This window comes from Gobius niger (assembly GCF_951799975.1).
Source record: "Gobius niger genome assembly, chromosome: 1".
Lineage (NCBI taxonomy): Eukaryota > Metazoa > Chordata > Actinopteri > Gobiiformes > Gobiidae > Gobius > Gobius niger.
Window position 1 is genome coordinate 51,959,762 of NC_136852.1, and position 17,647 is coordinate 51,977,408.

The 17,647-nt window shown below is 39.0% G+C and overlaps 1 protein-coding gene across 1 annotated transcript; it reads left to right on the plus strand.

Annotated features, from left to right (window-relative positions):
• The first annotated feature begins 989 nt into the window (after positions 1–989).
• LOC306972215 (transmembrane protein 150A-like) lies at positions 990–16,548 on the plus strand. Its single transcript, XM_079568762.1, has 8 exons — positions 990–1,091; positions 4,015–4,315; positions 6,382–6,429; positions 7,510–7,596; positions 9,792–9,859; positions 12,835–12,962; positions 14,348–14,525; positions 15,357–16,548. Exons 2-8 carry the CDS (start codon positions 4,251–4,253, stop codon positions 15,656–15,658), a joined length of 876 nt encoding a protein of 291 aa, XP_079424888.1. The 5' UTR covers positions 990–1,091; positions 4,015–4,250; the 3' UTR covers positions 15,659–16,548.
• The last annotated feature ends 1,099 nt before the right edge of the window (positions 16,549–17,647 follow it).

Here is a 17,647-nt window from a genome sequence, read left to right on the forward strand (position 1 = left end):
TCATCTTACATTTGGGGTTATCTACATTACTTTTTATTACACTTTGCAATTTTAAATAGTTATGAAGCTTTTTTTGTCTTAAATGCATGGCCAAAAGTTATTCCTTGCAGTGCCACATCATCATAGACCTTGAGAAGGGAATAAAATGCATACAGACTACGTAAATAGGCAGTCCATATTTTCTGAGGTTTGCAGTTTCCTGTCAGTCGCTATTGTTTCCAGAGTTTACGGATCAAATGTGGTCTCTTCAAAGCAGCTTAGTAAAGAAAGAAGCAGATTTTAATCCTTCCTGTAGGTATGTAAATCCTCGTACCATACACACTCCCTGATATTTACTGCGGCAAATCTAAACACAGATTGTTTTCTGTAACAATAATCTGACCGTTGAACTTGACCTTTTGCAGATGTGACAGGTCGTCTATTTTAGTGATTTGTACCATTGGGTCTGACTGGGACCCCAAATCTACAAGAGCCTCTATAAAAGGCTCGATAAAACAGGCGTAAACTGGGAATGGCAAAGGGATGGCATTTTGATTATTGCTCTGTAATGCATTTATTATTATACAGGCCTATTATTGAAATTATTATTTAAAAATATTTTAATTTTCACAAACAGTTAAATAGTGATTGCATAGATTTACAATTGTTGGCCTAGTTGTGGGCAAAAATGTCATTCCTTACTTTCCTAATACTTTTATCAGCACATGTCACCATTTTAGGTCTTTTTCATACAAATGTCTACTTTGGCAACACAGTCTACTTGCACTAATCCTGTTATTTAATTTTTTGTAGTTGGAAAAAAAAAAGTTTTGTCCTCCTTTAGTAAACTCAGACATTAGTGGTAAATTTCACTTCATTTCCATTCCTGGACTCTCAGGCTATTTTTGTGACTATGACCCTGAAAAGTGACCCCAACATATTTAGTGGCTTCCTCTTTCATGCTTTTGCCTTGGCGCGTAGTTAAATTAAATCTTATTGTGAAACTCCAGGCGGATGTTATAATGCGGCGAGTTCCATCTGCCAAGAAATCACCGCGCTTTTAAAGGGAAACCAAGGTTGTGGAGATCTAGGCTGGGAGTAGCAGGCTCCAGGTACGTATCAACTCTGCTGCGGACACTGCGCTGAGCGAGATTTTGATATTTCTGTCTGAACAAGCCGTATGGTTGGGCATCTTAGTCCTCAGATGTGTAGAAATAAATATGCGGCTTGTGTCAAGTGGCGACAGCTGGTGAAGTGCAGCTCGCCCGGCTAGTTAGCATGAGGCTAACCCGGATAACGGTCATCAACGGCTCCAGTTTACTAGACAGCTGCGTAACTCGGTCGAAATGTATTAAAACCTCAAATAATGCTTAAAAACTGCGCCTGTGGAGCGTTTTAGCCTGATGGTATCTGGGTAAGGGGAACACTGATGTTTTGATTGAATGGCAAAGCTGATTTAGTTCTTGCTTGCAGCAAGTGCTACAAAAATATTAGCTTTTGCTGTTATGATCGTTTTCCATGGTTGGTAGCTAACTGTGAGGCTAGTTCACAATGAAAAAATGGTCACTCGTTTACAGATACACATAATGCTATAAACTAGATTAGCAAACGTTGTGAATGTAAACTGAATGTAAGAGTACTTCGCGTACTCTGTACTCATATCCAATACCGACTAAATCAATGGGTTTTACATTGCTAGAGTTCATCAGAAATACATTATTTGGTTGTCATGTATTGTAATGAAAGTTATTGCACTTTTGCTGAAAAGCAATGGACGAGGTATTGAGACTGTTGAGGTCTACAGTAACACCCAGCGTCAGGCTGATGTGCTGCTGTTGTGCTGCATAATGGTGTTACAGTATATCAGATTGGGGTTAGCTTGTCTAGGTGTTGGATATTTTGATTGACTGATCTGTCTTATAATCATAATGGAAATAATTATATTATTTTTTATAATAACAGGTACTTGACCAATTAGATATCTTATTGTGTGTTACAGTGAATTCTTTGTACACAAATACATTTATTTGCAATGAGGGTGTATATCTGCATTCATGCACAACAAATGCTTTTGTTGTTAACAGTAATGATGAAATAATGTGCGGAAACATTATGTCATGTAAACAAAGGCGTTTTTATGTGTAGAATAGAAACGTCTTGTCTATAGTTGTGCCTGAATGTCCATCATGTGTTTGGGTTTGTTTGTTGTGTGTTGCCAGTGCAGATGGAGTAGTATTAAAGCAGATGGGGGCAGTGACTCATTGTCTTCTAGAGCAGGGGTCTCATAATGGCCACTCTGTCCTGGCAAGCCTTCTCTGAAAGCCCTCAATCACACTAAACACTTCCCTTTGAAATGACATCCTGTTTACACACTGCACCTGCTGAGCCTGCACAAAATCAACCTGGGAAGATGCTCATTGATTTATGTTGTCTACATTCAAAGATTACTATATCATGTAGTAGAAACAGGAAGAGAAGTTGTTTTATGAAATTTTGCTTTCTGGAAATATAATATATAAAACACTCCTAGATTCAAACCAAATGGAAAGTGTGTTTGTTTCTAGTGTGTTTGTGAGGTAACAGCTTACAGGGATGTGAGTTGCGTACATCCCCGCTAAACAACTTAAAACTGCTCCACAACAAACTCATTATTTTATCCTTCACCTACTAAACCTTCTGGAAATGTTAATCAATTAGTAATTAACTAAACAAATGAATAGATTTATAGTAACCATCTAAGCATCTTTCATGTTTTTACTCTTCACTCATTTTTTATATTTGGCAAAGTTTTGGCGTTTAAGTGTATCTTTGTACATTTAATTGTTAGTGTTTTAATTTTCTTCTGTATTACCTTCTGACTGGAGGACATTGTAACTGTACACTGTGCAGAGAGATCAGTGTTGGTCTCTGCCTCCCTCCACAAAGACCTGACCTTGACCAAGTCCTGGGTCTTTGGTCCTGAACAAGAGCCTTTGGCAGCTTCACTGTTTAACAATGAGCCTGTCATTTCTTGTTTACTCCATTTGAATGTGTTAGGCAAGACATTTTCCTGATTCCGCCTCAACGCTGATAAAATGACTGTTGTTTACAAAAGCAAAAATGTTATACACAGCCTCAAGCTGTAGAATTGTATTATTATTATTATTATTATTATTATTATTTTTTAAATCATCGCTTCACTTAAAAAAGGTGTTAACATTAACATAAGACATAAACCTATTAAATGTGAACAGCAGGAAGAGCCAATAGCTTTTGTTAAGCCAATAACTTATACAGGCTAAAAACAAACACAAACATTTGTGAAGAACTGATATATTGCTTTAGCTGCTTAACTGCCGATTTGATTGAAAATTGAGATTTTTGTTTTTGTTTTAAGTTAGTTTTTTGCAGAAAACAATACCTAAGTAGCAGCAGCCTTTGTGATTTCTTAATAGAGATCTTTGATCGTTCAGTTCAACCCACCGTCATAAATTTTGCATATTTTTTTTAATGAAATCTCTGTACTCTTCAGATGATTTTGTTTGCGAGATTTGAAATCAGGCTTTATGCCTGACACAGGCCTTCAGTGGAGCCCTCAAAACCATCTCTTATTTTATTATTTCTCCAGAGCATTTAGCTGTAGATGGAAAGTGCATAGCCAAAGGAAATATGTCATTTTACAATTGGATAAATGTGTCTGGTATCTGCCCTGCATATCGTCTATAAAAATCAGCAGTGCGTTTTATTTTTATTTGTGAATTTGGTCGGAGCACACTGGATTGTTGCCAGGGAAAGCTCTCCATCTGTTGTTCCACATTTGCATTTAGAAACACATGCAGTCGTGCACCAGTGTAGACAGAGAGAGACCAAAGGCAAAGCAGGTGAAGTGCCTTGCCCAAGGACACGGTAAGTGCTGGCCAGAGCTGAGCTCAGTCTGCAACAAATAACCTTTATTTAGATCTTTTTTGTGCCACACATTTACAATGCTATCTGTGTTCTCGGGTTACTACTTCCATTCTCGTCCAGTAACTCTATGCTCTGTCATTTTCTTCTCAGACTGGTGCTGGTTGCAGGCCCCTGTGGAGCAGAAGAGCAGCAGCGCGGTCGGTTTCCCCCTCTGTCCTCTCATGCCTCCCCCCGTGTACTCTCCTGTGTGTTAGAGACCCCTCCACCCTCCTCCTCTGACACCGTCCCACCCGGTGTGCCCCCCTCGTGTTGTGTCGCCACTCCGGCCCTAAGCCCCCCCTCTCTCAACCCCATGCAACGGACACAGTCTGCTCACTGCCAGCCCAATGACTGCCTGGATCGTCCTGCCTGTCAGCCTGTCTGCCTTCTCCATCACAGGGATATGGATAGTGTAAGTCTCCCAAAAATCAATAAGCTGAGCATGCACAACGCTAATCTTCTATCATTCTGTGGCTCTCAAACCTTGATGCGCAAACAACTCCTTGCAGTCAAGTTCAAGTACTGGTTTCGTCCTTTTTTGTCAGAGCACTGACTAAGTCTTATTCATGGGAACATGAATTTTTACTTCTAGAAAACATTTAGTTCCTTTTTTTTATCTCTTGAAATTAAGATAGCCTGCATTTCACGTTTATCAAGTAAGCTCTGATGGCTGATATGATCGTGATCAATGCTGTCTAAAAAAGACTCCTTGATTATTATTAATTATGTCAGTAATTTACATTACACAAAGATTTGATTAAAGTTAAAAACAATTGCATCATCACGGCAACAAAAGTCAAATGAGTGTCAATCTTTGAGTTGTCATTTGTTTTGCCACTCACTGTATGTTGAGGGTTTTGTGTAGAATGAAAAGACTGCATGTATGCATACCCTCTATAACAGTGATCACTAATAGGCAAAATCATGCCCCCAATAGCTTAGAGCAGTGGTTCTCACCTGGTATGGTGTCGGGACACGTCATCACCCCAGGATGACAAGCTGCGACCCAATACATTTGTAACATATAAAGAAAAATACTGTATTTTCCCCACAAATTGTTGTTGAATAAGCTTTGATTAAGCCTTAAAAGCTGAACTCATGATAAAAATAACTTTTATAGCAGTCATTTTTACAGATTCTTCAGCTTTATACTTTTTCAGAAGAAAAATATTGAAAGAAATGTATTCTGAGAAAGACTCGCATTCCACTAAAAATGATTCCAACCTCCACCAACTTGTCACAGATGGACAAAGATTGAGCAGGACTGGAACAAAGAAGGATTAGCTCTTTGGTCTTCCTTATTATCAATGTAGACGACTGGTCAGAGGGACTGGCTCAAATTGGCAGCCTTGCTTCTCAGGGCAGCTCTGGCTCCCAACATAACTTACCACCACACCAAGTATGGAGTCAAGTGACTTTGAGCATCTGAATAGCACATTACACAAACCTTATTCATTATTATTAGTTTTGTTTTGCTTGCACTTCAGCTTCATGGTCATGCTTCTCAACTGGTAGAGGGTCCACCAGTTAGCTTTAAGTGCTTTAGGTACCCACACTGATGACGAAGAACTTAATTTTTCACAATGTTGATGAGATGTATAAGAAAGCCAACCAGAGACTATATACAGTATGATGAGGAAGCTCCGGAGCCCACACACTCTTGAGCGGGTCTATGTCAGTTGATTGAAAGTGTCCTTGTTTTTAATACCGTGTGGCAGGAAAGGTGATTGGTTGTGATTTAAAAAATATCTGGATATCCTTTATCAGACAGCTCTGCATAGAGTAGCCAAATCGATCGTTAGTGACTGTGCCTTTAGCTACAAACCTGTGGAGTATGCAGTACATGCAATTGTTTTTATCACTAACTTGTTGTCTTTGATACTGTCTGTCCCGTCTTATTGCGACTTTGTCTTTGGTTCACTATCACAGCCACAAAATCACATTTCCACCGAGGTAGACATTAAACTTAATCTAATCTTATCGTTGCATAAGCTTCATATTGTTATTTAGGACATGATCATACAATTTAGTGGTTAATCCATGTTCTCTGCAAGTTTGTTTATAGAACCCAATACTAGGCATTAAGAGGTCATTTTGCAGCCAGTGACATCAATACATTTTTTAACAGAAAATCTGACTTTAACTAGGTCAGTTGTTGCTATAACTTATGTGACTTGCATACAAAGAAAACACTTCTTGAAATGGCCTTGAACGTGCCCTAGTTTTTAAATAGTACTTACAGTAGTCCATAAGGTTTTTTCATTCACTTCAATATTCAGATCTGTCCTGCTTGTACAGATTTATTAAGAAGCTGACAGTATCTTACTGAGGATTCTAACTTATTCTGGCTACTTTATGCTCCTCATTGACTGAGTGTTAAGTCTTGTCTCCACAGAGCGCTCTCTTTGAATCATGTTCCTGTGCTTGGCATTTGGCTTTTCCTGCTTTGACTTATGGAGTGTTTTTTTCTCCTCTCAGTTACGCCATGGCTGTGATGAATCACCATGTTTGTCCTGTAGAAAACTGGTGAGTGTCTGATGGGCTTCTTGGGGAGAAATTGCAATAAATGTATTTTTTTTTTCTGTGGTACACTGTAAATGTACATTAATGTTTTTATATAAAATATATATAAAATACATTTTAAAAGCATATATTTACTGTAAATTGCATATATTTACTGTAAAATTGCAAAGGCGAACCCTTTCTCTAACTGAAAAGTCACTGTGCAACAAAGATTGTTAAACATCCAAATTATTTATACTGTATTTGGATGAAGCTAATAAAACAACAAATCCTGAGGTAACTTAGGCACATTTGTACAGCAGGACCTTCTTCTTCTAAGCAGAGGGCAGTGAGCTCTAAAAATCTTTTTTTTTATATACGAATCTATTTGATTTACCAACTCGATTTTTAAATCAAATCGATTTTTTTCCCCAGCCCACATGAAAGCCATATCTCTCAATGGGAAAGAAACAAAATCTACTCTGATAAACACTATAATTTGATCCCTAGTAATATTTCGGATTAACTTTTATAAATAAGAATAAAATAAAAGTAATCTGGGCAGGGTTGAGGGCAATAAAAAGCATTAAAAGACTTTACCCGAAATGAAGGCCATCAATGTAACTAAAAAGCATTCAATTAGATTCAAAACTGGCATTAAATCTATTAACATTGCTTAACTATTTTTTACTGTGTCGGTTCATCCAAAATACCCAAATTATGGTAAAACATATTCAGTTGTGGTTGAAATTGACCAAATTTCTTTGCTTTCTTTGTCCAATTCTCTTTCTACTTTTTGCGATGTTTAAGAAATAAAATGTCCTCTGATTTTTTTTTCTGGGTTTGTGACATTAAAATATAGGATTTGGGTATTCAAAATGGCATTAAAAAGCATTTAAATTGGACTTGCTTCTTCCTCTATAAACCCTGGTTGAGAATTGAGCAGATTTCTATTTACTTTCTGGCAACTTGGCTGTAATGGACAACTGAGAGCTTACAGACAAGACCTCTCCTAAAAGGTTTCATTACCAGAACTAAACTCTGCCTCTATTGTGCTCCTTGTATCACATTGTTTCTGAACTTGAACTGATTGATGTTCAACAGGACCTACAATGTAACCTGCCTGGAGGAGCTGCCCCGTCCCGGCTTTCCCAAAACTTGTTGCACCATCCAGGACATACCCCTCATCAGGTTCGGGCTACACACCTTTGTATTCTTTCTACAAACTACAGTGCGTGTCAGGAAATGTCCCAAGGCTCAATTTTTACAAGTTCTTAACCCACATTTGAATTGGCCACATTTGTTTAATCTGCAAATCAGCCTCCAGCCTCTTCCGAGTACAAAAGAGCTCTTGTGAAACAGCGTCATGAGACCTGGTAGCTTTTCCCCCCTTGTTTGTGACTAAGAATAGATGTAGTTTCACACCTTGAGTACTGTGGACGTTTTGTTTACTGAAAGGAAACTAAATTATATATTCCGCTAACAATAGCTCCATGTTTTCTGAAGCTAATATTAGGAATAGGAGAAGTTTTAATTGTTTTTTTGTACAAATAATCTATTTCATATGGTCAGATATTAGAATAGAGGAGATAAACTTTATTGTCTACCATGCACAAATGATGGCAGAAATGGGCTTTTTGCTTGCTCACACATTCACATACATTTTCCCAGCAAATATAATAAAAATACATAATGCATTAAAGTCCATTATGAAATCGGTTCATTGCAGACACAGCAGCAGCAGATTCACTTCGTCAAAAGAAAAGGAACGGAACAGACTGGGCAGCATTAGGGGTTACAACTTACTCAGCTCCTTAATGGCACAGGGCATAAAAGAATTCCTGTACACATTTTTCTTCACAAGGAAGTCTGTGTCTATGCCGTGATGGAAAGAGCTCGAAGTAATGGGACAGTGGATCGTGGCTTTTGTCATCTGTGATCTTATGACAGACACGATGCACTGCTTTGCTGTAATGCTGAGACAAATTGGTTTGTTGTTGGCCTGTGATTTTACTGCCCTGTTTGATAACTCTGCCAAGTTTAGCTTTGTTTTTGACAGTTAGATGGCCAAATCAAGAGACTATGTGAAATATCAGTACGCTCTCATTTAAGCACTGATAAACCCTTGTTCAGATTTGGTCACCGACTTAAAAACCTTTCAGCTGACGCAGCAAAAAAAGCCTTTTCTAAATACTTAAATGAGTCCACTTGCTCTACATGCTGTCCGTTTAACTGCAGTGGTTGAAAAGTGGATTGACGACTCCGATTTCCTTTGGCTAGTGAAGCACATTTCTTTTGTCTTATTTACATTTAGCTGGAGATTACTGTCCTGAAACCATTTCATGAGCTCGATTATTGAGTTTACATAGTGAGCCACTGAGTGACGTGCCAGCAGTGCCATGTCATCAGCGTATTTGATGTCTAATTACATTTGTGTATTTTGAAAATGACAAGGGCGATAATATGCACCATTGGAGCAGATGTTTAAAGTTAAACTGTCTGACATCTTACATGAGCAGATTATGCAAGAGGGCATAAGTTACTAGGGAACAAGGGAGTAGGGAGTCTTTAATTATTCAGTATGATTTAGGGCTGCAGGGTTTATCGATATCGAATACCAATTGAGGTTTTGACTACTGCAATAACCGAACCTCAATGGACTGAGGGTTTTTTTTCTGTCTCTGACGCCTGAGTGATCGACCAATCCAAATTGTCAAGCTTTTGCCATCTCAGGTTCAGCTGCAACACAAAAAAGTTTGTCTGAGTTTCCATAAAGCAGATTCTGTATTCTATGGACGCTATGTGATTCTATCCCAGACTTAGTCACATGGCTGTCCCCCAGAGGTACTCTCAATGTCGGGGAAACTCCTCCAGATGTCTACATAATCTACTTTCAAAAAGCTTTGTTTTTATGTATTTTTCTTAGGTGGGGCAATTTGAGCAAGAATATGTTGTTTGACTAAAGTCTAAAAGTGACATGACTTCTTTCACTCATTTTTGCAGTTTCAAAAAATCGCTAACGGAATCACTATTGCAATATTTGTTTAAAAAATTGCAATTAAATTATTGTTGTTTGTGTGTTTGTGTGATTGTGGTAACTTAAACTTATTTAACTGAATATGAAATTATATTCTTTGTTGTTATTGATAAATCCTAAAGTTGGCACAAATTTTACTGCTGTGCTCGACATGCAAGTTTTTATTTTTTTGCATAGCCTTAAAATAAGCCTCTTTCATGCCTAATACTGAAGGAAGTACTTTTAGTACAATTAATTTCCTTAATGTAGCCTTAAACCAGTAAAGGCCTAAACAGGGGCAGATGGTTTTAGGATTGGGTTAAGAAGCCATAAGTTAATCCTCCGCCATTTAATACTCTTTGTCTCACAGTAAATGTGGTTCGTACCCTCCCGAGAGCTGCCTCTTCAGTCTGATCGGCAACGTGGGAGCCTTCATGGGTAAGACCTTGGTTGGATGTGTGTGCACAGTGTTATTTTGTCTAATGCCCACAACAGGACGTCCCGAACAGAGGGTTGAATGTGTGAAGTGAAGCATGTGTATCAAGCATGGATTTGTTCTTTGGTGTTTAAGACTACAGTGACCGGCCAAATGTGGTTTACTCTTCCCTATTGTCAATATTAAGCTGTTATTATTCTGAGTTAATAATATACAAATGCATAGTCTTTCGTTTTAATTTCTATTAATATTTTACCAATACAACTTTATTTTAGGATACTTATCCCCTTATTATAGGACTATACAGATGATTAGATCTGGCTGCATCTAGCGTTTAGTAAACATGTCCTGTAGGTCACAGACTGCAGGACCACATAACCAATCTACACTATTTCAAAGTTTGTAAAATATCATATTATATTTCCTTTTAAAGGAATAGGCATAGGAATAGACTCCTAAAGACTTCCCCCCGCTCACCTCCGTCAATAACCCATAGGAGTTACTGCGCGGACGTTGTGCTCCTCGTATCATCACCCCTCACAATATAGTGCCCCTTTTTATCTGCTTATAAAATTGACATGTTACATTTCTGTGTAAATATACTTCGCATGAAAACACTTCACGTAACTTTATTTAAATAGGGAACACGTGGAAGATCTTGGTAGCTTCTATCGTGAGCTTTTTTGGAGCTATATGACATGTGGGAGAGGCCGCGTATGTTTCATTAGAATAGGATAAATTGCCTTTTCATCACATTTTGAGTGGGCACTCAATGCAAACAAATAATCTTATGTATAAACCTTGTGCATGTGATTCTCGTATTAAGTAATTATGTGGAGTTTTCTAATTAAAATATGCATAATTAATGTCATCTTTTTTTTAATGCCAATCTAATCACATTTGTCAGGAAAAAAAAAATCCCCACACAATCCTTCAGACCATTCATTATTAACAAAGCTACACTGTCCGCTTCTCCAAAGCTGCCTGAGTGTAACAGTAGCGGCGTAGTAAGGTGAAACCCATGTACGGTGTTATTAATTCTCTCCGGGGCGACGTCGGGCTGAAACACAAGGGCCCGAAATAGCCCGGTCGCTCTAATCAATAATGAATGCGGTTTTCCTTCCACTTCCCTCCTCTGTCCTCTCTGCCTCCTCCGTGGCCTCCCTCCATCTCTGCTCCTGCTTTTATCACCTGCTGTCGGCGCCTATTTCTCTAGATGCCTCTGCTTTTCCTCAACGGCTTAATTGCATCTGTTTACTGTCTTTTTTTATTTCCAAGTCCTTTTTATCACCCCTGTGCCGTTGCTCTTTCTTGTCCACTTAGCACTGAACCTTTGACTTTCCAGTTGTATGTCAATGCTGCACACCTTTACTGCTCAATTGCCTGTGGGGGAGTTTTTTCGGCGGAGCTTTGCAAATTCATTGTTGTAACTAGATTATATTGGCTTCTTATGTAACAAATGGGTTTAATGTTCAGGAAAATCACTTTGCAGCAAGATGAATTACGCAATCTATGCATGGAAAACGCATTGTAGCCGTTAGTCTTTGTTTGTAAATGTCATACGCGTTGTCGACTTAAGTAATGTTCTACTTCCTTTGTGTTTTTGGAAACTAATCTAAAATGATGATTTAATAGTTTAAATTCATCATCTTCTTCTAAAATGCCAAATTGTTCTGATTCTTTTATGAACAAGCACACAAGGATGAACATATTCTATAGGATTTACTCTTTTTCAAAAAGCACGAAAGCCTTGAAGGGCATTGCTTTCAGAAAAGAAAAAGAAATCCATAACAAATTCTCACATGAGCAACAAACTGTCGCGCTGCAGAAAATGTATGGTAAACTAGACAATTTAATAAAACTTTAAAAAGACCCGACATTACTTGTTACCAGTTTGTCATCAATCAAAGTACGGCATGAAGGAGAGTTAAAATATTTGCATCTTTTATAAACGCTCAAATCGATACATCGATAAAAGGTCCATGGAAGGACTGCAGCTTCTCTCCGGCTGCGTCATTGGAAAGGAAACTCTTGCATCAAATTAAACCTCCCCAGATATTCCTACAGTATAAACATAGCCCCATGTAGAAGAAAACTTATTAGTTCTTATTGAATTGTAAATGTGTTCATTATTCAACCTTTCACAGCTGATGCTACATCACAGGATAATACAGTACGTTATGTAAGCCTACATGCTTGTATAAATAAAAGAACATAAATATTAGGGCTGGGACGATCCACTTTTGTCACGATCAGATACATATCACGATACCCAGGGGCCGATCAGATACGTATTGCGAGAAGTAATTATGAGAAATGATACGTTTATGTGTCCAAAGTTTATAAACTAAATGCCATTTAACATTTAGATTTAAAAGTGCATTAACACAAAATGTCACAAAGTGCCGTGTTACTGTTACTGGAAAACAATGGAATGTATGATTAAAAAATGCCCCCAAACACAAGTATTGAAAGTATTGCGATACTTGATAAAGTATCGATACTTGGTATTGCAGCACAAAGTATTGCAATCCAAGTCCGATCCGATATTTTGTCCCAGCCCTAATGAATATTGAGCCTTAAAGGGGCTGGATGCAAGTTCGCCATTTTATACTCACTACTGCCACCTCAGGCCATATGTGTAACTGCACCTTCTATATTAAGCTCGTGCATGACGGCAATTCGGGCCGAAGTGACACATTTTTGAGTGACCGTACAGGATTTTAGAGGCAGTTGTGGTGAACAGGTCTGAGCTCATTCTACACATTAGGACATGGCTGGAACATGTAGGGGGGGGGGGAATACATAATTTTAACATTTTTAAACTCCCTATAGTCCCTTTAAGTTATCACATATCCACATACTGACTATTCTTACATCTCTCTGCTGTCCTTGACTTTGACATGTCTGTCCTAAATGTAATAAGAAGTGCACTCGTAACATACACCGCTACATGAAGTGAATGTGTCTGTTGCAGTGGTGATGGTGTGCCTTCTGCGATACGCCCAAGTGATCGAGCACAGCCACAGGTGCTGGGTCAACACCAGTGCCCTCGTGTCCGGCTGCACCAACGCCGTCGGCCTCGTCATGGTCGGCAACTTCCAGGTGATGGATGGTGTTTTGACTGTTACAATCTTATCCTAATTGCGGTTTCAATCTGCGGTCGACGCATTGAATTGCCTTCCTCATTCTTCGCCTCACGCCAAATTACTGTCATGCGGTTAGAATAAATTAGTTTCATCATTTCGCAATTTGTTTTTTGCCACAGCTGCAATTACAATTTTAATAGTTGCCTAAATGTATGCTGTCTTAAGAGATTTGATATTTGCAACATCTATTTAGTGTTCTGCCATCAAATAATCCCTTTGTCTCCATTGAGTATTGTGTATAAATCAATACCCAATGCAGTAGACGTCTACAAACATTTACAGAAGAGCATGTGAATCTAATGAATCCTGATTTATAAAGAAAATCACAAACATGGACCGTCATTTCCGGACCATTAGCCACTTACTTTTTTTTTTGGAGTGTTCAGAAAAACGCTATACACCAATACATTTAATTTGATCAACATAATAAAAATAATGCACCTTATACACAAGGAGAAAAGTCCAGTATTTCCAGTGGCTGATGCACTTCAAATGCACTTGGAACCGTGTGGACATTATAGACCAGTGCAGCCTGTGTATATGTAAGAAAAATAATTCTTTATCAAATTTTGTTTATTTTATTTTTTATTTATTTATTTATACAGTATATCAGGGACGATACAATCAACATAGTTACAATTAATATTTGCAGCTGATGCGATGCATGAAGAGCTTGTAGCTAGTGCTAATTCGCAGCTCATGTCCCTGGTTGGTGCCGCTTATATTCAGGTCCGCTCAATAGTCCAGGATTTACAGTAATTGCACATTCTTGGCTATTAGATACTTTCCCCAAATTGTTAAAGGGACTGCATGGAGTTTAAAAATGTAAAAATTAAGTATGTCCCAGCCATGTCCTAAGGTGTAGAATGAACTCAGACCTGTTCACCACAACTGCCTCTAAAATCCTGCACTGTCACTCAAAAAGGTGTTACTTCGGGTCCGCATTGCCGTCATGCACGAGCTTAATATAGAAGGTGCAGTTACACGTATGACCTGAGATGGCAGTAGTGAGTATATAATGATCAATTTGCATCTAGCCCCTTTAAGCCCCATTTTACACATAATGTGACGGTGTAATGCAAACAACAGAATGCATCGAACAAACCCTTAATCCCTCCTTTGTCCAATCTTCTAATCTGTAAAACATGACGTGCTTTTTTCTTTAGGTTTATCTATATTCCTCTGTATCTGCATTCTTCCTGATGTTTTTATTCCTAATTCTGATCAAAAAGAGCCTCAACCTTTCCTCTGAGGCATCACTTTCTTCAATGCCAGCGCTAGTCATTCAACACCACCGCCTGACTCTCATTCAGCTTCCCTCTATCGATCCTCTTGTTGTAGGTGGATCATGCCAAGTCTCTGCACTACGTGGGAGCGGGCGTGGCGTTCCCGGCCGGGCTGCTGTTCGTGTGTCTACAGTGCGTCCTCACGTATCGAGTGGCTTTGACCGCCCTCGATTACTGGATGGCTCATTTTCGAGTGGCCCTGGCTCTCGGGGCGATGATCTCTCTCGTTTTGAGTATCCTTTTTAAACGGCTTTGCTTTTACAGCTGTTGTAGTGTTGTAACCTACTTTGTTCTCAAGATGAATCGGGAGATGACACTCTGAAATATTAGCGCCGACAGCTGAGCAATTATTAATGAGTTATTACGTCCACCTGCTCTTATGAGGGTTTGCTTTACACCAGTCAGCATTTTTGGGCTCAACATCTCCATTTGTGTGCGTGTGTGTGTGTGTGTGTGTGTGTGTGTGTGTGTGTGTGTGTGTGCATTGGAAGACAATAAAATGTATTATTATTAAATCCTCAAGTCAAGTTTACCTTAAACTTAAATAATGAAATACATCCAAACAAAATCCCATTTAGGTGATACATACAAATATTTTGAGGATATGCTGGATTTAGACCATTTGACCTTCAAAGTAGAGTTCAGTATTGAAAATGCTTGTATTACATTTAGCGTTTGTTTTACCTTTATTATACAAAAATAAACTTAATGAAATCACTTTGACTTGATAATGTAATCATACTTCAGCAACTAATTTCTAATGACAGGGCTCTCAGCCTGGGGCTTTTGGGTCAGCGTGAATCCAACCGTCACACTCCGGTTTGATCTAAAGAGCTGCTCCTGGACTGGGATGAGCAGGTGGTTTCGGAGCAGCCAGTTTTGCTCTGATTACCGACCTTGTTTCGGTTTGATTTCTCCTTTTTTGAGTGAAAAAGTGGACCCGGCGTTCCCTTAAAGGTGCATTCTGCAGCTTTTTATGTGAAGTACAATTTTATTAAGACAGTGATATTTATTCGTCCATAGACCAAAAGCCTTTATTTCCCTTAACCCTGCTCTCACTTCAGGCGGCATCTTTTTCATTCACGAGAGCTTCGTCCTGCAGCACACGGCCGCCATCTGTGAGTGGGTCTTTACTGTGGACATCCTGGTCTTCTACGGGACCTTCACCTATGAATTCGGCACCGTCACTAGTGAAACTTTGATGGCCGGTCTTCAGCAGAGCCACCACCACAGTCCTGGGCTTATGATGGGCCCCAGGTCTCGAGGGTCCGCACTAGGAGGGGCCACCAAAGGCCTCAAATCCCCTGGGGGCAGCAGCACATCCACGCATCTCAACTGTACCCCCGAGAGCATAGCCATGTTGTAGCTCCAAGTTGCAGCATGATGTGTATAGTAATCGAGTGAATATATCTGGCGCCCTCTTCTTGGCACATGGCATTGCCTGTGCCTCTACTGATGAATGTTAGGAGCCAAAGTCCTACTCCTTTTTTTTAAAGATCATCATAATTTTTAACTTCATAAACCCATATTGACAAAGCTCTTGTGCAGCTGGCATGAAGCGTGTAAAACAAAGTATGTCTGGCGCCCTCTGGTGTTCAGTGTTTCCACTACAGCTGAATGCTCGGAGCCAAAGTCCCCAAATTAACACAATTTTCTGAAACCATACTCATGTTGTAGCTTTACGTTTCAGCATGGTAAAGTCTTGACTGGTGCCGTCTGGTGTTGGCACACAGCATTCAGCGTCGAGACCACGGCAGAATGTTCAGAGCACATGTCCGAAAAACAATTTATTTTAATATACAAATCTGCAAGTGGATGCAACATTCTCATACGTCTTTTTTGGCCTTTTGCTTATTGCTGCACGGAACACTTTTTTACGAATGAAAGTCTTTTTGTTCAAGTTTTGCGTTTTTCATAGTGAGTAGAAATATTGAATGTGTGAAAAGTCAATAGTAAGTACTTTTTTTTTGTAAGCTGTTCAGCCTTCTCAACCAATCAAGCAACCAAGTTTATTTACGCACATTTTATTGCCTGACAACTGCTAAATTTGAATGCTGATTATTTTAAGTATACTCCTAAGCAGCCTGTTAATCTTGAGTTTTAACATTCTGGACAGCAGCTTGAAAACTACTAATTTCTGCTGTAAAATCTGATAATCTCCTTTTTACCCATTGATACCATTCCACCAATAATGCATGCGCTCTCTCAAGTTCCTCCACGCTAACTAATCACACCAGTGCAATAATTTCTCTAATTCATGGCAGAAGTGGACATTGCCTTTTTTTTCCATCCTTTTTTTTTAACGGGGCTTTTTAAAAAAAATTATTATTCAAATGTCAGCACGTTGTTTTAAGTGTCCTCCATTGATGACAATTAGATCATTTTTACTTTGAAGATTCCAGGCTGGTCCCTTGGAAGCCTTATACAAAACTATTGACGTCAACAAATCGATGATTTTGACCTCTTTTTGTGCCATACGTTTACACCGTGGCACAACTACACGAATGCATGGAGGCGTCTGTGTTGAGTTTTGCCAATTTTAACATCTTTTACTGCCATGAACTTGTTCACAATGCAAACTAAGTATATAGTCTGTTACTGTGTGTTCTCAGATTAACTTTAATCATGTGCTAATTGTCCCCTAACATTGTCTTTTACACAGTATTAAGACCTGTGATTGGTTTAGACCAGTGGCTCTCAAATTCCAGAACTGAAGCGTGATTTTGTTTTTTTGTTATGCATTTATATGGATTCATATGACAAATGTATTTACCGGTGCAGTGAATTGAACTAAAGGTGCATATGGCTTTGGGAAGACACAGAGCAATAAAAAAAAAAGTGAACACAGATTTTTATAACCAGAGATGGTGAATGGAGACCTCATAAAACACTGAACGGCTTTGAAACCGCTTGCAATCGCCACATTTCACTGTAACAGAATAAGCTGTCTGTTGGTGCTCTGCCAAACTGCTCCTCATTGGCATCACTAGTTTTAGCTTTCAATCACTGTTAACACTTCTAAAGGAATAGGCCACCATTTTTACATTCTGAGATGTTCTTACCTTAGACAAGTTCATTTGTACCTGTCTGGTCTTCACGCGTGCCCTCAGTCACATAAACACAGCACAGACTGCGTTAGCATTTAGCCTCTCCTCTCCTCTACAGCTCCAAACGAGGTGAAGATGGAAGCTACCAAGCTCGTCTTCCCTATTTAAATATGGTCTTGTGAAGTGTTGCACGATAAAGTATAGTTGCACAAAATGACAGGGACTATACAGTGTTTAAACATGTTAAAAGTAAGTATTTTCCTCCCCCTACATGTTCCAGCCATGTCCTAATGTGTAGAATGAGCTCA

What these genes read in the sequence shown, in the direction of transcription:
- LOC306972215 (XM_079568762.1), top strand. Translation starts at nt 4,251, where the DNA reads ATGACTGCCTGGATCGTCCTGCCTGTCAGCCTGTCTGCCTTCTCCATC. An exon ending in ATCACAGGGATATGGATAGT is followed by an intron (nt 4,316 to 6,381) that starts GTAAGTCTCCCA and finishes TTCTCCTCTCAG; the next exon opens with TTACGCCATGGCTGTGATGA. An exon ending in CAACGTGGGAGCCTTCATGG is followed by an intron (nt 9,860 to 12,834) that starts GTAAGACCTTGG and finishes TGTCTGTTGCAG; the next exon opens with TGGTGATGGTGTGCCTTCTG.